The sequence below is a fragment of the Scomber japonicus genome, chromosome 17 (assembly GCF_027409825.1).
Source record: "Scomber japonicus isolate fScoJap1 chromosome 17, fScoJap1.pri, whole genome shotgun sequence".
NCBI classification, from domain to species: domain Eukaryota; kingdom Metazoa; phylum Chordata; class Actinopteri; order Scombriformes; family Scombridae; genus Scomber; species Scomber japonicus.
In genome coordinates, this window is record NC_070594.1 from 15,082,928 (window position 1) to 15,104,457 (window position 21,530).

A 21,530-nucleotide genomic window follows, 5' to 3' on the forward strand; every position below is an offset into this window, starting at 1 on the left:
GATATTATGCGTAAAACTAAATAATTATAAAAGTACATTTATGCATGATCAGACAGGAAGCTTAGTGATTAATGTAATGCCTGTGTCTAACAGCAAAATAGTCTGTCACACTTAAAATCTGACAGTTTTAAATGAGACATTAATGGAGCGTTTGGCATTATTGGAATAAAACTGCGTTCTTGACAACGTATAGTGTATTGTAGCAGTGTTATTACATTTTTAGTATCCCCAAATTAGTGTCTGACACTTTTTGTAAACAGACTAATTAGTGTCATTAGTGGAGATAAATACATGTGACAAAGGGATATCAAGCTTATGCACGGTCTGTATGAGCAGGTTTCACTTTGCTTTCTGTTTCAAACAGAGCTTGAAGTAAGTAAATTCAGAGCTTATCATTGAATTTATCTTAATTTGATGATTGTCTTAGTGCTGCCCCTGTAGGACACACTTACAACAGTAATATACGATACTTAAAGCGTGGCTGGGGCCAGATCACTTTCTATAAATGTAGAAAACAGGCAGAACTGCAGTTTGGCATGCAAACTTAAATAAAATGCTGGAAGTTTCCTGAAGTGGATGAACTGAAAGTGCTTTGAACCCAAACTCGCTGCAAAATACAAAGAGTATGACAAAAATGTACATAGACCAAGTCCAACACGCTGAAGTTCATACTGAAATCTGAAGAATCCAACCAGTCAAGACTCTTTTGTCTATGAAGACAAACACTGGTTTGCCCAAATAAAACGGATGCTCAAAGAGAAGTAAGAATTTTCTTCACCTTAAACAACCAAGTTTAGAAAAAAAGGACATTTTTCTTTTTTTCACAAGGACAAACCAAACCAAAAAGTAAATCAAATTATCTACCAAACATTACATATTAGTTACTCTAAAAGGGCAGTTTGTAAATGACAGGTCACAGTGAACCCTACATGTGCACATGTGTCTCTAGAGGAGTGCTTCACATATGTTTTCTGGGTCTGACGTGCAAACATAGACCCACAGCTGAGGGACGCGTCCATGGATCCTCGGACATCAGAGTTACTGAGTTAACTAGCAGGCTTATCTAGCTGGCCTGTTTGGGATGGTCATCTAGCATTGATCTCAAGCTACATTATGTATTTAACTAGCACTGTGTCAAGCTAGGTTCAGGGGCAGATAGCTAGCATGACTGGCTAGCCGTTGGCATTGGCTAGCTTGGTTAGCTAGTCAGCATACAGGGCTGACTGGTTGGCTGGTTCAGGCTTTGAGCCTAGGGCTTACTGACTTTTCTAGCCAGGCCTGGCTGATGTTTTCTGGGCGGCTGGTTTTTCAGTCTCTGTGCCTCAGACCGATGATGTCACTTCCTGTTGTCTGTGGTGGAGTTAGCTGTAGTGTCCGTCTTTGTTGCAGTTTCCTCAGTGTTTCCAGGGGGCTGCACTGCTGTGGCGTTCGGCCCGCCCCCATTTTGAAGTGTTTCCTGTTTGTATTGTTGCAAGGCGCGATTGACAGCGTCGTCGACCAATCGCCTGCTGACCCTCAGGAGCTCCGCCTCATCGGGCTGAGAGCGACGACGCCCACCTGAGTAGAAGAAGCACAACAAATATTAATACATTATAATATTAAACAAATCAATACATCTCAACATCATCACTCATTGACATAATGCGCAGAAAAATCTGGGATCATTTCTAATTTCTTATAACATTCAGCAAAGTCTTTTTTTCTTTATTGAAGAACGACACAGCCTTCTTGAATGACCTTCATCTGTTTATGAAACAAAACAACTAGAGACCCAATGGATCAGTTCTAGAGAAATTACTAGCTTAGATTTTCTCAATAACTCAGTTTATCTTCAAATAAATTCAAATAAAAAAATGTATCTTCAAATTTGCCTTAATTCCAGTTGAGGGCAAAGGAACACTGACATAATATAAAATGGTTTCATAAACAGTTACTTATTTATACCTCCAGCAAACACAAAGAAACATTAGCATTTATTTGTGTTTCTGAGGCAGGCCCATATATCTGATCTCCTTTTAGCTCCGTTTTTGGTCACCACCAACTCTCAAGGGAAATATCGGAGTCTTTTGCTGCTATATGCTCCACTATGTTCACCAGCTACTGACTAACTGTCTGCAGCTTGGTGTTGGGCAGTGTACATTTGTTTAAAAAAAAAAAAAAATTAAACAAAAGCGATGAGATTGAATGAAACAGTGAAGTTATACCAAACTAATGAGCTACAATGCTAACCTGAGGGGAACTGCAGGATTGTTGACAATTCTGAGCTTGTCATTACAAGTGACCTCTTTCACATTACACATAACCATTTGACACCATGTCCATACAGACATTAATTAGCTGCTTTAGCAGGTTTAAAGCCAATTAAGTAATATGAGCCTGGAATAGCACTCTGTGAAATGCTTCACAGTTAATATTAATATTATCAATATTAATATTTTATCTAATCTTAAGTAAATTTATTTGGGGTTTATAGTGACATTATCTTTAAAAATGAGCTGGAAATGTGTTATTTTAACTTTAAATCAAAGTACATCTTTGTTGTGTTACAGTGCACTGATGGCCTTTACACTTCCTTTCAAAAGCTTAGACATTACCATTTTGAGTCTATCTTCAAAGTAATCCACTTCCAACAATATACATCCTTTTTGAAGTTAAAACCTATTATTCAACTGATGATTTCCTACTGTGTTCATGCACAAGCTGGGTGGAGTGCTCTGCTGTATGTGGCAGGAATGACATTCAAATTCTTAACTACAGTGACCTTTAAAGACATAAACTCCAATATGGAGCCATCTGCAGCTCTAAGCCTCTTCCTGTGATGTTTGGGTGTCTTTTCATATGATATCAGGGCTGATTTCATTCTTATACTGGTGAACTGAAAATGAAAATCTGACATTGATAAATGACTGTTGACTCACTGATCACAGACTCTACCAACAATAGATTGGACGTGATGGCAATAGACAAGATGTGACAGTGGCAGAGCTGATAATAAAAGATGGGGGTAGACAACATCTCTCAGCTACCATATATATGAATTTTGAATTTAATCTACCTCCTGGAGTGACTGCAAAACAAACAAGCTCTTTACCACATGACTTTTTCTACAAATAATGTGGCAGTGAGATAGACGGGGAGTCAAACAGACATAAAGCCAGTTAGAAAAAAAAATAAGTAGGGCAGAAAGTCAATAATTCATGTAGAAAGAGAGTTCGGCGGGCAGGCAGTAAGATAGACAGCCCGCACTGAGCCATGCACAGTGAGAGTGATAGAGAATCACTCAACCATCCAGTCTGTGACACACACAAGATTACTGCAGTGGTTCAGAAAGCACACCGTATCCACCTCAACATTTGATTACCAAGGCCAAGCATAACATCCCAGAGCGAATCTTCTAGACCACAAGCATCCCGCTGGGCCCATAGGTTTGTTTACATTAAATGCAGCGTGGTGCTCTATTATTCATTATATAAAGAGAGTGAGGCAGCGAGTGAGGATGATGAAGGTTTGTTGTGGTCAGAATCAAATCCTTAGCAGGAGGAGTAATGGGTAATTTATTCTATTCAGTATTCCTCTGGGGGTTTCATAACAACCTTGTGTCTTTTTATGTTTTATTTAGTGCTTTTGTTTATCAGTTTCTTTTTTGTTTTTTTGTCACTTTTCACCTAACAGGAATAATATGTAATTTTTCCATCATTAAAAAAAAAATCCCTTTACCTTCTACCAAGGAGTATATGTGCACAAGATATAGCGTCAGCGTTGTGGTTGTCCTAAATTGACCTTCATCAAGTTTTAAGCCACATATTTACAATAAACTTTTTATTGTATATCTTTTAACCAAATTAAAGATTTTTGTCATTGGTTGTTTGTTATCACAGAAACAAGCTGAGCAAACGTTCGGGGAGCTCAGTTCGCAGCACCTCTGGACATCCTGTAACCCACCAGACAACGTTGGAGAAACACTGATTTTTAACGTGAAACTGCTTTATTTGTGTTTTAATCAGGTCCATTTGTTTTGCAGAGGAGGAAATTGCTGCGGATAATTTGGTTCCTGGTAAAAACTTCCTGAATTCGAAATTATTGTCATTACACATTGCTCAGGCGTAAATGCAACAAATGGAGGGCTGCGGCTTCACCAAAACAGTGCAAATGGTGCTTAGGGGTGGGACACACATGGCATAAAAAAGACACAATATATACACAATAAGGCAATTTGAGTGGATTGCCCTTTCCTGCTGTGCTGCCACTGTGAGACCAGTGAGCAGACAATATAGATAGAGAAATTGTCAGTGATTGGAGTGAGGAGTGTCTAATCTGTTCCGAGGTTTAGAAGTTAACCTTGAAAATAAAGTCCAAACTAAACTATACTGTGACGAGAGCCATGAGAGAAGCTGCAGAGGCTGACTGCAGAGCTAAACTGTACTGCAATGTAACAATGAATACAACAACTCCCATGAGCCCATGCTACTTCAGAACACCATCCAACTCTTCCTTTTGTTATTGACTACATTGTGTACTTTTAAAGACAATGAAAAAGAAAATACACTGTCTAATTTCTAATACTGTGTCTCTGTGTTAATTGTTCATAACATGGTTCTGTAACATGTTATAATATGTTTGATGACTCTGATACTAAAATTAGGGGCATATACTGTACACTAATTATTTTAATTACATGTGATTTGGGGCAACTAGCTAACCCCAACCTTCATATTAACCTGCCTTTGCCCGTGAGCTGATGAGTTGTAGCTAATCACTTCACCTTCCTCCTCCTCCTCCTCCTCCTCCTCTATGCAAGTTTAAGAAGTGTGGGTGGAGTCAGGAGAAGAACTCCTCAAGTCCCCCTCCATTTAAAAATGTGTGTGTGACAAAGGTCATCAGTACTGCTACAGTCCATGACAACTTAACTCTCTTTTCATCCTCAAGGTGATCTGGTGGTTTGAGATCACGTGTATGCATCACCGCAGCATTTCACCATTACTGCCAGATTGTTCAGCTGACAACAGGCATTATGTATTCATGTTATTCATGCAAAATAACCAGCCTGCTCACTGCATGCCAAACAAAAAACCAGGAGTGGTCACACCAGGTGACTCATGTGCATTCTTCATTTTATCCAGTCACGGTCACCACATGCCCACACCAGCATCACTTTCTTATCTTTTGCTAAATTGATTTAAACCAACCATGTTACACTGTTGTAGTACATGTAACTCACAGTTGATTGAGCTGTGTTTTCTAAGAAGCGCTGCTGCTGTTGCATTGAGATGCTATGTGATTACCTGTGGCTTGCTTGTCAGTCGGAGTGACTCACACCTTTGACCGCAGTTTGATAGAAGATAGTTTGAAGATATTTTTACCCTTGGGACTGCTGCTCACTGAATATGCTCTATTTCTCGGTAAACTGTGGATAGTGGATAGTACATGGTATATGGAATTCATGCTATGTTGGTGATTTCAGCGTAACTGAAACTGGCATTAATGATCAGATCATATTAAGAGCTCATTTAATGGTTTCTGTACCAGTCCTCACCTCCACAATTACACAAATGGACCCAGCATGTCTAAACATAGTGAAAAGATCTGAGGCACCCAAGAGGGAAACACCTTAAAAAAACCTTTAATACTTCATGGCTAATTCAAAGCCTTCATCAGGGCAAGTATAACATTGTTGCCTTTATATGTTGGCATCATTACTACCTGTCCATACTGATCATGTGATTACTTGTCACCATCCACAGGCAGCAGCCTAAAGGGGACCATTTTATACTTGCACTGATGAAGGCTTTAATGGCTGAAATGAGTGGGCAGATTTTTAACAATGACTAAGTAGCCATGAAATTAAAGACTTTTTAATAGCATGATCCTCTTTAGCATCTCAGATCTTTTCAATAACTCCAAACTAGTAGGATCCCCAAACTGAATAGCTCCAGAGGGATACTTTTCTATACCCAAGCAGCACTCCAGTCCATGCATAATGTTTCTGACCCTCACTTGAAGTCTGAAACATATTGTGGTCATGTTGGTGGTCATGAGTCCTGTTCTGTGTGACCATCAGCTAATTACAACTGTCCCTCACACACAAACTAAATTCTTTTGTCTTGGGAACACAATTTCGATATTCTTTTATCTGCTTATTTGAAAATTTGAATGCCCACCACAGGAAAATTGTAAAACAAACATCAAATAATCAAATAGTCTTCTTGTGCCATCTCTGGAAATGCTGTCACGATATGTGTATCCTACAAAATTTGGCTGAAACACAAGATCAAGTAATACCAGGACCATAATCACTGACATATTTTTTTACAATTAAGAGTGTCTAATATAGAGAGGAGCAGTGTGTGTGCTGCTGGCACCATTTTTGGGGTTAATGTAAGATTAACAGGCTAATTCTGAACACATTTTTCATTACCGATGGGTGACTTGCCAAACATTAGGCATAATCTTTTACTATCCTCTGTTAACTACGGTACTTAATCATGTGCAAGGTCCTACACAGGAATGTCTTAGTGGAGAATAACTGTATCTTTATTGTGTGTATTCACTGACCTCACGAGATGATAGCTGCATGCAGGCAATGGATAGCAGCCAAAGAGAAAGGAGTACAGTGTCATGTGCCTACCATGTGATCTAATGTGACTGAATACATTTTTTTTTTTTATCAATCCTTCATATTAGAAGCAAAAGTTGGTTTAGGAAGTATTGATTTAGGTACTGTAAAGAAATCTGCCACTTTTTTACTGATCTTAGAGTGGGAACTTTGGGTCTCTTTAAATTAAAGTACAGTCTAGACCTACTCTGTGTAAATTGCCTTGACATGACTTTTGTTGTGATTTGGCGCTATATAAATAAAGATTGATTGATTGATGGAGTGCAGATATCAGCACATGTGAAGGGCAAATATTAGATTTCTTATAAAAAATTAAAATGATACTTCATTGATTCCTCTAAGTACATTCTTATATTTGTGCCACACAAGAAGGCAGAAAACAGGCTCAGTTACTGATCTCCCTTAAATCCTGCATGGCTCAAGAAAAAACGCAACACTGTGGGGATGCTTGCTCATGCTGTACAAGACCATAAAGGCCATCTACTCACTCATTTCCTGCCTGGCTGGCTGTCCTAAACCAGAAACCTTTCATTGGATCATTTTGGTTAATTAGATTTAAACTGATGGGGGGATGAAAATGATCAGAGAGGAGAACTACAGCCTCAAATGAAAGGAAACACTGGTTAAGACACTGATTGTTGTATCAAATCAGTTGTGATGGAATCAAATAAAAAACAACATGATAATCACTTGTAATTTTAGGAAAAAATATTTCTGTAATTATATTATGCTCTATGTGAGAAACAACTCCGATATGTCTCGAAGAAAAATGCATTCAGATGATGTGATCTTTCAGTAAAATCTAATTAGTAAAAGTGATTCAAAAGTTACAAAAAAATAATTATGTCATTAATCAGAATGGATTTGATTGTTCTGGGTGATCAGAATGTGATTTTAGCCTGTAATCAGACATAGATTGGGTTTAATTAACCTTTCCGAGTCTGATTGTTGACATGTGATATAATGAGGAAACATACTTGAGCGGCGTTTGGCGTTATGGAGTGGAGTCAAAGCTGCAACACAAGCACAAATAAATGTTAAACAAGAACACACACACACACACAAAAGGAATATTTTGATGCCTCGTGGATTTCATACTCTCATGAAGATGCAAAGTCATATGAGCCTTTTTCTGTCTCTTAATACAAAGGAGATACTTTTGGCCAAAGACAGCAGTGATTTTTATGATTAGGTTTGGACCCCTGGGCTACACGACTAAAATACACGCACGGAAAATTATGAGGAAATTTTTGTTATGTGGAGCGGCTGACTGTCATACTGCCAGAAGCTGCAGGTACGTACTTCTTTGGGGGGGGGGGGGGGGGGTTATGTGCAAAGCAAGGACCGCCAAACATCAGAGCACAATTAATTACAAAAGCCTTCACATTGTAAAAAATATCTTAAATAAGAAATGAAATGCACTGGGAGGAAAAAACACCAAACGAGTGGTGAAAATGCAAACAGAGACAATTTTCTGAGTGTGTTTCAGATGAGGCAGCACTTAAGAAAATGAATTCTTATATGCCTCTAAGGTAGAAAGATTAGTCACAAGAGTTCCTGCTGTCATGGGCATTTATACAGCCAATATGAAAACTCAAAAATAATGGACTTCTGCTTGCTTGTCAAAGGTCTCTTTTGGTCTCTTTTACAAAAAAAGTGTATATCTACCTATTCAATCTTGACCTGACCAAATGAAAACCTTTATGGTGGTTGTAAAGCTGCCCTCTGTACACACACACACACACACACATACACACATACATACACATACATACACACACACACACACACACACACACACACACACACACACACACACACACACACACACACACACACACACACACACACACACACACACACAGTCTCTCACACAGATGCAGATAAGCCTTTCACACAGTGGATAGAAGGATTTCACAACAACAAGGCTGACAGACACAAGAATATCTCTTTCTCAACCTATCTCTGTCTCTCACACACACATTCAACAGTATCTCACACACTATTTCTCTCACAGTGAACACACTGACTTGAAGCCTGCTGCACATCCTCCTCTATCTTCTACTCTGTCCCTTAATCTTTAAACCCCCTCTATCTTTCTGTCTTTACTTTTCCAAACATCTCTCTCTCTTTATCTAAAGCACCCCCCCCCACCACCACCACCACTACCACTCTGACATTTTTTTTTGCTGGCAGTTGTTGTCATGGTGATGGGATGAGAACCAGACAGGCACTTCAACTTTTAACAACACAGGAGGTTGTACTGACTTCCATCTCTTTTTTTGGCAGGTTTCATTCGCTCTTGTCTTTAAGTGGCCTCTTCTCACACATCAATTTGACTTTTTTCTTCTCCCTACACCTTTTAGTCTCTCTCTCTCTCTCTGAATCTGTCATGTCGTCTCCTTTGTTTCCCTTTCAATCTTACCTGTCCCTCATTTGTTTGAGTAATCTGAGGAACTACATTAGCATAGGCAGGTGAACATTTTTGGTGAATTTCTCTGTCTCTGTTGCCTTAATTCATATCCAGTCAGACTAACCCTCTAAGCCAATATAGCACAAGCCAAGCCAAGTAGTTAATTCTGGTTAAACCTATAGTGGAAATGAGCTTAGTCCAGGATATGCTGTTTTGTGTCTAACAGCTATAGCATGCCAGGGTTTCTTTCTTTGCTCTGTTTGTGCCTCCCCGTCTTCATCAAAACATTTCAACTAAAGCTGCTACTAGCCCTTATTTTCCTTTCTGACTCATCGAAATTATTTTTCTCATTATATCGATTGGCTTCGGTCTATAAAACATCAGAAAGTATATAAAAAAACCTCACAGATTTCCAGATTTACTGTGATATAAAACAGACTCCTAACCCTATCAAAGTAAATCCTAATAGCTAAAAAAAATATTTTCTGTTAATTAAAGGTTAGCAACCTAATATACAAAACTACGACTACCTTTATCATCAGCTAATCATCACCATGTTAGCATTGTCAAGGCACCAGACCTTCTATTGTGGCACTTCTGGTCTTTTTATTTTCTCCTTTCACTTCGTTCTTCCTTAACACCTCTTCTTCCTCTGTCTCCAATCTGTCCTGGTTTTATAGTCACTCAAACGGGTTGAAAGGTTGTTGGTGGACAGATGCTGTGTTAAACACTATGACTGAACACTGTCAGCGAGCTGCCAGTCTGTACAATGTCAAGTGGCAACTACTGTGTCTCTGCTTTAGCTTGACTTCATTCCCCCGCGTCACTGCTCCCCTCCACTTGGCTCGACTGTCTTCTTCTGACCACTGCTCTCCTCTGATTTATTTGGTGCTGTGTAGGAAACCTTTTAACACTATTACCCCCAAACTCCCTTACACCACTTATTTATCTTGTTCTAAAGCCTAAAGACTCCTTCCTCCAGAGAACTAATGCAGTCCCACTTCCTGGTTGGATCTGAGCTGACATTCTGCTGAAGTCTGCCAAAAATGTTTCAGCCAGCCTCTTTAAATACTTGTACTTTCCATGATGGAAGTTGGAAGGAGCTGTCTGACAGTAGCTACTCTGAGTATGCGGCCTGAACACAAGCACTTCACATCCACGTGCGGTATCAAAAAAGGGTTCCATAATAATCTCTTAAGAATCTAAATCAAATTCACTGGATACAGCTGCCTAACTGATTATGTTTGCATACAGTCTAATAATCTGTTGCAATGACTAATTTGCTTTTTGCTCCGAATGAACTGATTTCCTGGAAGCTCTTTTAGGGGTTTAGGCAGAAAATTAATGCGGCCATCTCTGGTAAAGAGGATAGAGCATAAGAAAAAGCAATAGACAGATGAAGAGGAGGAGAAGCAGGAGCAGAGGGGGGATTAAGAGGAGGAGGAAGACTACAGTAGAGTACGTGATGTGAGGAAGAGAAGGGCGAGCACATATATTTGTGCAACACGAGGACTTCCGAAATGGAGGTTCGAGGAAGAAAAACGAGAAGGCAAAGCTAAAAAAAAAAGGGAGCGGGTGCGTTTAAGGACAGAGAGGGAGGCTCGAAAAAGAAGCACTAGACAAGGAAGGTGGGGGGACGCAGGGGCTGTGGGGTAGGTGGGGGCATATAGCTCTGATGGTGGGGCGGTTTCCTGAGGAAATACCAGAGACTCTCAGACACAAGATACTGACTGCAGTCCAACTCAACACATTTATGTTCATACTGTATCACAATGGCTTATATTCAGGTAACAGACATCCTATGAGCCATCCGCATGCAGATAAGGAAAACCAATGTGTACATTTACATAAGTGAACACCTTTTGGATTCATTAAAGTCGACAAATAAGCTTACGTGCTGCTTCAATGCAACCACAAACACACTGTCCATAAACACGCTGAATAAAATCAGAACACCACGCACTCAATGGAGTTTAATCCAGTTAATTAAACATTAGACTAGAGGTGGAAAGTCAAATCAATAACTTTGGAGCTGTGATCGTTTAAATGGAAGATGACTGACAGAGCTGCGCTGCCCACTTTCCTCCTCAAACGGTCTTTGAGCAAGGCATCAGACCCTTAACTCTACCAACTGATCTGTGTTTAATGTGTGGGAGTAAAATGCTATCAAGAGCTAAAGTTCTGCCGCTCTGTAAAGTACTCACTTTGCAACAAAATGTCCTAAAATACAGCCTGCATTTTTTTTTTTTTCAAATTCTAGAAAGATGAAAATGATATTTTTTTGACAGGGTGTTAGAGCCTCCTTTCTAACAGTGCACTGATCAACAATTTCACTGCCAATTAATTCCTCCATAGAGACAGTGGAGGGCATAAAAACCATCAAAGCTCTATTTCACACTTACGCCTTTTAAGTGATTTGATGAGGATGATGAAGATTTAAAGTGGTAGTGGGGGTGTCGGGCGGGGTGGACTGAGGCAGGATGTGAAACTGCAAACACAAGCGATAGTTTGTCTTCATATGATACTGACAGAGGAAATAATCTGATTTGACAATAATGAAATTTGCTGGTAGAAACATTTTGTCCATGATGACAAACATCAAACACCCACCATGCTGGGAAGATCAACCAGTTATCCAGGAAAAGAGTGCATATTAGCGCACTTCATTTATTCCTTAAATGATGAAAGAAGCACACTATATTATTGCAACTTGTTTCTGTGTATTACAAAAAGAATACTCTCAATTCGGGCACAGGACCTCTCTCTTAGTCATCTGAGAGCGGATGCAGACTTTAAAGCCGTGAAGTGGGACAGGTGTGTCGTCTGTGAGCTGTGCTTGACTGTACATCAAACGGAAAGCCCGGGCCTTTCTAGTGTGAACAAACAGGCTAAAAACCATACCACGCTTTGATTTGACATATTTTGCTCCTCCAGCCTGGTGTCACAGCATAAAGGATCATAGCCTACAGTGGTCTGTTAGCTAATTTACAATAACTTAACAAGCCGTGACCCGGCTCTATCAGCTCTGCACAGCCCCACTGTGACTAACTGTGACAAAATGTTATTTTCATCTCTTAATCACTTCAGCGACAAAATACTTCTCCCTCTTGGCTTCTCTCTCGTGTCCCCCCCTCCTCGTATTTGACATCTATGAGTGACTTTTATCACTTAAAATACATAAATGTTTTCCGACTGCAGCTTTAGTGTGTAGCACGGCCTTCGCTCACACAGTGTCCAGCCAGGTTTCAGTGATGTTTAAAGACTCTGGCTCTCATCCACACAGACATCGGCACAATCAAACACTGGGGACACAAAGCATACGAGAAGTGAACACCTCTTATTGATTGTAGACAATGAACAGTTTCAATTTGTCTTCGCACAACTAAACCGAGGTCCCTTTACTCCCCTGCTAGGTGAACTTTAGGGCATGTGTGGAATAATTTAAGCCCAGGTGTGCCTCCCTGCTTTGTGTCAGGACCTGACTCGGGGTTGAAGCAGCCAGGCAGTAATCAGGGGGGTAGCTTTTTTCAGCTCAGTGACCCGCCTCGCCGAGCTGTCGTCAGCTGTCAGGCTCACACTTACAGACTCAGATGTAAGACGGGGATTGTAGAGCGTGAACAAGAACATTTTTTAAAATGTTTTTACATTTGTTTAGACAGAAACAACATGGTGATGCAATCAAGAAGAGTTGCAGAGCTGCAGCAGAATGGAAACTTGGCAGAGAGAGCTGAATAGGAGAAAGAAAGAAAGAATGAAAGAAAAAGAAAAAACAGGACAAATTAAGCAGTCTCGAATGCATCTCTACCCCTCTTCTCTGCCCCCTCCTCATCTCTGCCTTGCTTTCTTCACCAGCTCTCTCCCATGGTGCATCACTCCCTCCCTTCTCTGTGTGTTTTTGTCAGTTTTCTCACATAAACATGAGAGAATTTTGTAACACGATTATTTAACAGTACCACAGTTGTGCAAATCTTGACAGCTCAAAGGAAAACATTGTTCCTGTCTGATTAAGGTCATTTCTGCTCTTTTGTTAGATTAATGCAGGTGAGCAGCTGCAACTACAGCCGAGAACTGCCTTCATTTGCTTGTTCTGAGGAAGCTGTGTCACTCTGAGAAGGGTAAAAAGCTGCCTCTATCTCACTGTTGTCAGAGGAGGAGAATTAAAAAAGATAGACAGTGTAAACAAAGGTTAAACCATTACTATACCAGTGTGGTTGTATATTAATTTAAGAAGATGAGAGCAGCGTTAAATATTTGAAATGTGTTCCATTAACAGTGTAGCTACTCAGTGAGGAAATATGGGGAGCTCTTAACAAGAAGAGAGGGGGTGGAAATAAACAATCAAGATCTCTAAATGAGCAGCAGTGATGCAGTGAGAAGAGAAATGCTCACTGCAGCACAATTTATTTGACCTTATGACAGAACAGAATAACTAGAATGTTACATTTGTCTGTTTGTCCCATACTAGGAAACCTTAAAAACTGCTCTTACATATCTCAATGAAATTTGGTGGAAAGGAAGGAAAGCAGCATTAATTTTTTAATACAGATCGCATCACCATCGCCATGTGAGCATTTAGAAAGCACTTCAAGTTTTCACACATAACGCTTCAAGTGTGAAGACGATAGAGCTAAAAGAAGCCCTCTGGACTAAAAGATTGATCTAAAAATAATGAATAGGTTAAACGATACTGAGAACAATGGTCAGTTGTAGCTTCAGGCTGCAATGACTTTACACTGATCCTACAGATGCTATCCAATCTGATTTGGTGAGTGCCTTGCTAGCCCAGTGGTTACAGCACATGCCACATAATGACAGGGACCCTGGTTCGATTCTGGCCAGGGATCCTATTCTGCAGGTCATTCCTCTCTCTCTCTTCCTGTTTCCTGTCAGCCTCTCTGCCACCTACTAGATAAAATAAAGGCAAAATGGCCAACATTTGTTGTAATGATGACAGTTAATTCAGCATAACCTGCGGTCATTCCTGCCCACACTGCCACCAAATGTAAATGACATACATATATCTGAGTGAAAGTTTTACGGCATTTCGCCAAATAAGTGGTGCAACAGCAGCTTGATAAATGTAAATGGATGTAAGCCAGAGGTCATACGTTGCATTCACTTGAAAGTTTGCACAATTCATCCCTGCATAACACCAGAACATTCCCTTGGTTCAAATATTTTACTGCGGATCAAAAACTCAGATGCTAATTTAAAAGATTTTCAATTTGTGACCAATGTGGTTGATTAATGCAGGCTTGACGGTTGCAAATGGCTGGAGAAAATAACTATCATAATAAGATGATAAGATGTCCTCGCTGAAGATTGTCTCTCACACTTCTTGTCTTTAGGATGGACAATAATCGCTGATTGCTGATAAGAATATTTTCACTGAAATATCAGTTTATGCTTTTCATACGAAGACATTCACTCAACTGCGGGCATCTATGTGTGTACGTGTGTTTTTCACCTGCAGTGACCGCTCACACCTCCTCTGTGACACCTTGTCATGTCGTTCATGGTTGAATTCACACACAGACACACAGCTTGCACGCTTACACAGACACAAACGCTCGCGCTTTGCTGCGCTCACGAGGGTGACTGTCACGAGGGTGACATCACGGGGTAGCATCTGACCAACACACACTCTCCCTCTTTGTCCGCCTCCCTCTGCTCGCCTCTGCCTTTGTCTCCATATCACCGTTTCTCTTTAAGCCCATTCCCTACTTTCCCCCTCATTAGTCTTCAGTCCCTGCATCACTCTTTCCCCTTCTCCCTCCATCTCTCCCTCCGCTCAGAAGTAGGGCACAGTGGCTCGACTGTTCATAGTGATGCAGCTGCAAGCGGTGAGAGGAGAGAGAGAGGGACAAATAGGGGAAAACACAGAAGGGATGAAGAGAAGCAGGAAGAGGAGAGGGCCCAGAGTAATGTGTGTGTGTGTGTGCAGACAGACATATATCGGTTTTAACCAGTGCAACACTACAAAAAAAACCACATGACCCACACTGACACCCACACCCACACCCACACAGACATACACAAACACACTGTAAAGGCCATAAAAATGATCAGATCATTTTTATTACTCAGCATCACTGTTGAATCATTAATCTAACCTCTTTGGTGTAAATATCTGCAATAAATGTGATCTAATTCAGTTTCTTGCACTAGAATGAAAAACTGGGACAAACAAGTGACTAATCCAATTAACTCCCCCAAAACACAACAGGGAGAAGTCTGAGTTCTGCCTCTATTGTAGCCTGAAGCCTTCCCTTCACTGCAGCTAATCCATATCACACTCTTAAAATACGCGCATGTTTGAGCTCAGTTAAACACATCAGGATCAACATACCAGTCTGATACAGTTACACTATTAAAAATGTTATATTGCCACCAAATATCAAACATGTGAAGAAGAGATTGTGGGTGTTTTTTCTTGTAATAACACAGTAGTATTATTAATTCTACTCCAGTGTGTACAGTAGTAGCACCAAAATAGAGCTATACGTTCACCCAAAATCTAACTGAACCCACTACAGCTACTACAGAACAATGAGAGACAAACAGTCGCTTAAAGCTGTAATCAAACCACAATCTGCATTGGTAATTATCCGCCACATCTTTTAATTTTATATGAGCTGAAGCAGAGCAGCCAGTTTCCACTCCATATCACTGTCATCTTGTGGAAAATTTGGGCCTTTGTTTTCAGTCTTAAATTGATCTATTTTAATGTTCCTTTCACTGACCACTGATGTTGTGTAACGACACGTGTTAGATAACATCAGTGCTCGAAAACACTCATCCAGAAACAGTTGTTGTGGAGATATGAAGATACCAGGCTAATCTGTGCCACATGGTCGTGGCCCTGGAGGAGCCATATATTAGTCATGTTTAGTGTCGTGGCTTTAAGAGAGGCAAAGTCGCTCTGTCAGTCGGCCACCTCTTTGGTCCCGACTTCCGCAGACAGAGATGCATGGTCCCCAGAGGATGAATCCAAATGACTTGAATGATCCTCTGACCTTTTGTCCAGTGGCATCGGCAGGTTGACACTTTTGGTTTTTAGTAACATTCTTTGACAAGTATCATCTGGACTGCCATGAAATTTGGGACCACCATTCATGGTGCTCAGAGGATGAATCCCAAAGACTGTAGTGATCCCCAACATCACCATCAGGTCAATCTTTATTTGGCCATTACTTTGGTTTGATGACCAGACAAATACTTTTTTAACTCAATGCTAGCATGCTAACACGTTAACCTAAGATGGTGAAAACAAGGTAAAACTACCTGATAGACATCAGCATGTGTGTCACTGTGAACATCTTGGAATGCTGATGTTAGCTTTTAGCACTAATAAGTGTTTTGCTTAAATACAGCCTCACATCACCCTGTTTAACTTTCAGGCCATTCAATTTAAATGCTGAGGCAACACAGTAAGAACTAGTGACGGACGCTTCAAGTGGTTCTCCAAACAGACTGGAAATGAAGAAATCACTTCTTTATCAAACCGTCCATCTGTTCTGTTAATCATTTTTGTTTAAGACCACAATTATATGGCGTCACCCTTTATTGTCTGGAGATATCAATCAAACGTATTTAATACAAGGGAAGAACATAACTTTAAGTTTAGTACTCAGACTTGGTATTCATGTATAAGCTCACAGATCATAAGTTAAGCAGAATCACTAAGCAATGAGAGCTGAATTACACCCCGACTGATACTCTACAAATGTGTCCACATTTACAATACTGGGCTGCACACAGAGAGAACTGAACCACACTATCTGCCACACATACAAAACACTCACTGTCCATCTGTAGGACACACAGTCATAGATGTAACTGCACACACACACGTATGATCAAACACTACATGCATACAGACCCTCCCGACAGACAGCACCACTGAGTACATCAATCTGATTGGTTTCTCCAACGACACACACCCACGCATGGAGACACTTACTGATTTTCTCCTCGGCTTGGGAGAAAGGAAAGCAGCACAGTTGACCCATGGCGCCTCCTTCCCTTTCCTCCTGTTCCCCTCTCTCCCTGCTGTTATCCCCCTTTTTTCCCCCCTTGTTCTATGACAGACAGATGGAGAGAAAGAGTCCTGCTTCTGTCTCTCCCACTCCTTCTCTCTCCTTCTCCCTGTCTCTGTCACTCTTTCTCCTCCCTAGGAGGAAAAACGGACCGGTGAGGATGGAGGCAACAAGAAGAAAAAAGAAAAAAAAAGAAAACACCCTCCCTTTCCCTGCATGCAGCCCCGAAGAAGCCGGAGTAAGGCAGCAGACGATGAAAAAAAATGAACGAGTGGCTCCTTGCTCTCGCTCTACTTTGCACTAACAGGGAGGACGGGAGGAGGGGTGTGTGTGTGCGCTGGTGTGTATCAGAGAGAGGGAGAGATAGAGAGAGAGGGAGAGAGAGAGAGGGAGAGAGAGAGGGAGAGAGAGAGAGAGAGAGGAGAACAGGAGAACTGGACGGTGTGTGTGCGTGTGTCTGTGTGTGTGTGTGTGTGCAGGAGACAAAAAGACAAAGAGAGTGTAATTTATAATATCAATACAAATTAAGAGTGTGAAGAGAGGAATGCAAAGGAGGGGCGTGTATTTGTATAAGACAGAAAGTGCGTGTGTTAATGTGACTGAGAGGGGACAGAGGAGGAAGGGTGTACTGTGCCAGCAAGCTTGAGTAAGTGTGTTTTTTACGAAAGAGACACAGAGAATGAGCTCTCTCAACAGTGTGGAAAGTGTGTGGAAGAGGAAAAGGGAGCGGTATATTGAAGGAGACAGTACTGTGTGTTTGTGTATGCATGTGTGTGTGCATGTGTGTGTGTGTGTGTGTGTGGAGGGGGAGGGGGGGGGCAACAAGCTCCACCTCCCCTCGTCACAGTAGCTTGAATAATGGTTGTTGAATAGCCGGGAGCTGCTGCCTGCTACTGTATGTATCTTGTATGGTATGTTATTGTGTTATTAAATATTCCCTAATGAAGAGACAAAAATCTATTAAATTAATCCTTACATATAGGTTAATTTCAAGGTTAAGCATGGATTATGGTTGAGGCGGTGGTCAGGTGTGAAGATCGACATCTCAAGGTGAGTGTCAGGGGAATATATAGACATAAGTAGATTATAAGCAGTTTATATTCAATGTATTTCATATTATCTTCAATGTTGCAGTGATTCATGAAAATGCAGCAGGCGTAATGAATAGCAGATACTCCAGTGTGGAGTTTGGCCTGACTAATACTCTCCTAACTATGTGACTGTGGTTTTTAACTTCATGGTTTCTCATCAAAGCTTGAAAATAAAAAGTTATTATGACTAAAAATGTATGTGATGAAGTTATTTTTTATGCCGTAATGACTCATTGGTTATCTGATCATGTAAACGGAAAAATTGAATTACCAAAATGCCAAATAAAAAAGGTCCCTGTTTTTATATCTTAAACTACAGTTCATATATATTTTTGTTACAATCTTTTGACAGACAAAACATATAATTGAGAACATCACCGTGCCAATTTTTTAACAGATTTTATTTTATTTTACTTTATTTTACAGGACCAATATGTAATATATCTACTGTACTAACTCTGTTCAAACTCATAAAACAACTATGATATGTTATCAGAAATTAAGGATACAATGTTAAGTTGAAATACTGGCTTCTCCGACTATAATACAACAGCTATTATGTTCTCCTTTGAAATTTCGGTTTTTGTTTTAGCCTGTGTGATTCTGCCCACTGCCCATATAACCTGATTGTGGTGCTGGCACATTCATTCCAACACATTGTGTGCCGCCACCACCACTTAATGCGGTGTTAAGAGGTGGAGGTCCTTTCACATATTTTTGTGAGATCAAGTTGACGCCCCTTTTCAACACCCCAGGTTGCCAGATCTAAAATATTGGCACACAAACACGGCGTGCGACAACCATGGAAGCAAACAAAAGGGATCAACTGAGACAGATTCAACCCAACCTAAAAAACCCACGTGAGCTTTGAGTCTGGGGAGCAAGGCCTGGGGGAGAAAACTCTCTCCAATAGTTTGAATTTGGACTTGAGTACGCATTTTTAAACGCTCACTGTCACTGTTACACATTTCTCCTTTAATGGTTACTAGTTAATGAAAATAATTAATGGTTGGGACAAAATGTACTCATGAAATTATTAATTTCATAGTTGTATTATTGGTATCGGTATAGCTCATCCTTTACTAAATGTAGTCTTGCCTGTGATAAAGGATTCCCAAGTAGAACAGCAGGATCAGACTGCGGGGCTGATACTTGGCATTCATTTGTTCATCCTTATTTGGTCACGCTCCATTATATGACAAAACAGGCCTCATAACACATTGTTAAAACACTAGAACAGCACAGTGTTACAAGTGAGTAAACATCTACATAAGCCCATAGCTGACCAGACTGGTTTCCTGATTGGGGGTTTCTCAGTCTCATTATTGTTGTCTCTCGGTCTCAATTGATGCGCTCAGATGTGATGACCTGAATCGAGCACTCACAGCGGGGGTTCGGTATTGTTTGGCTGCACGAGTTCCGAGAGATGATTGTACATTCTGACAGATGAAATGGCAAAACAAGAAAGACTGCCTTGCGGTAGTATGCCTCTAACCAACCAGTCATGTTAATTACACCCATGTCTGTCCACACTTGTAGTGAAGACTTTGAAGGAATTTAATAAAAGGTATCAAATGTGTTTTCCTTGTATGTGTTGACAGGCTTGGCCAATAAAGCTAATTCTTACAGAACATAAGGTTATAACCATGACAGCACATGATGCTTCAGATATGGAGGTTGCTGCAAAGAAGCTACAAATTCAGTTTATCCCTGAGTCCAAGTAGATGTTTGTGCCAAATCTGAAGAAATTCCCATAAAGCGTTCCGGAGATATCACATTCATGAGAATCAGATGGATGGCCAGACACTCTAAAAAAATACTGCCTTTGGCCACAGCTGTCGTTGGCCTGGAGGCTTAAAAAAAGTTTAGTTTTTTTCCATCTCCTGCTGTTGTACTGATTGTATTGGTGAAGGGGAGTCAAAGTATGATGACAGCAATGTCTCAACAGAGAACCTAAACAAACCATAAGACTACTAAACAAAAGTAGTGTAGCTGAATGTAAAGGGACAGAAAGGAGTGGATTTTCTCCTCTTGGAAAACGAATTTGAGTAAGAGTGAAAAGGATGCTGAACTAAAACTACTTAGAAGTACCAATTATTTTAAAAAAAGTTACTTAAGCACATCCCTCAACCTGTGCTCAGCAACTGCCGGCAACCTAGCTAGCATTTCCAAGGTGGTCACCAAAAGGGCCAGATCGTCAACGTCGTCAACTTTGTTAAACATACAAGCACTATTAGTCAAAAATGAAGAAGTCTGATTCGGCCATATTCAAGGCATGAAAAATCTGTCTGTATATCAAAAAAAAAAAAATCTTAAAATAATTATTTACAACTCACTTGTTTACAGTATTTTGTTGATTTTGTTGCTATGTGTTTTTAAAAAACCTTTTTATTTAACCTATTTATTCAGCAGAGTTTCTCTGAGAGTAATGCTTTCTATTTCAGGACCGCCCTGATCACATTCACACACTAACACATTCATACCTGGAAGCTTTCCAGTACAACCACAGTGTGACCTGCTGGCCTCTGAGCAGCTCCACAGCTCCACTGGATTAAAGGTCTTGCTCAAAGGCAGTAGGACTAATGAAGGAGGTGCATATGCTGCTTTTTCACTTTCTTCACCCAGATTTATAATGCTGGTGTGAGTGATTGGCCACAAGCTTGCTTCTTTAACCTTGCCATTGCTATATGTGTGTCTGTGTAACGCTACATGAAATGATGAGGATCGGGTAAGAAGGTGATTAGAGGCACTGCTTTTCAACCAGAGGGCTTTGACTCAAGTCCCCTCCTCAGCTCCCTTCAGCAGCTCTACTGATGAGCCCTTGAGTAAAACAATGAGTCTTCACCAGCACCAAGGATGCTTTTTGGTAGCTGTATGTGCACAATCCTTCAGAGAGGAGGCCTAGTTAAAAACACATCTCTCTACTCTACTCTGCAGGATTAATAGAGGATTACTAACAAGGGGTAAAGGGATGCGAGTGTGAAGAGTGCGGGAGATTTAAAAGCCAACAACTAAACCACATACATTGTGCTGCATTATGCCTTGAGCACAGCTGCATAAGTACACAGTGGCGTGACCGGCGTCCTGTCTCCAACAGCAGCATTCAGCTCACAGCTGCCTCTTTACACGCAAACACTTTGCTCCTTCACACATGGACATGCAGCTGTGATCACTGCTATTTGAAGGGCTCAAGTATTATCATTGATGAGGCCCCATTGCTATTGAGCATCAGTTATACTCTATAAAACCCATACATGCACATGAGCACACACATTATCTTTGCATTTGTGCATTTTTATTGTAAACAGAAAGCAGGTTATCATCACACTAATTTCTGGATGTTAAATGATCTTGTATATTGCTTTTGTACAGCT

General features: G+C 40.5%; 1 protein-coding gene across 1 annotated transcript in view; it reads right to left on the bottom strand.

Annotated features, from left to right (window-relative positions):
* Positions 1 to 892: 892 nt before the first annotated feature.
* Positions 893 to 21,530, bottom strand: part of LOC128376823 (A-kinase anchor protein 7-like) — a 40,751-nt gene continuing 20,113 nt past the window's right edge. The window contains exon 10 of the mRNA XM_053336677.1: positions 893 to 1,557. Coding sequence (XP_053192652.1) covers positions 1,337 to 1,557 — 221 coding nt within the window. The 3' untranslated portion in view covers positions 893 to 1,336. The remainder of the gene's footprint in view (positions 1,558 to 21,530) is intronic.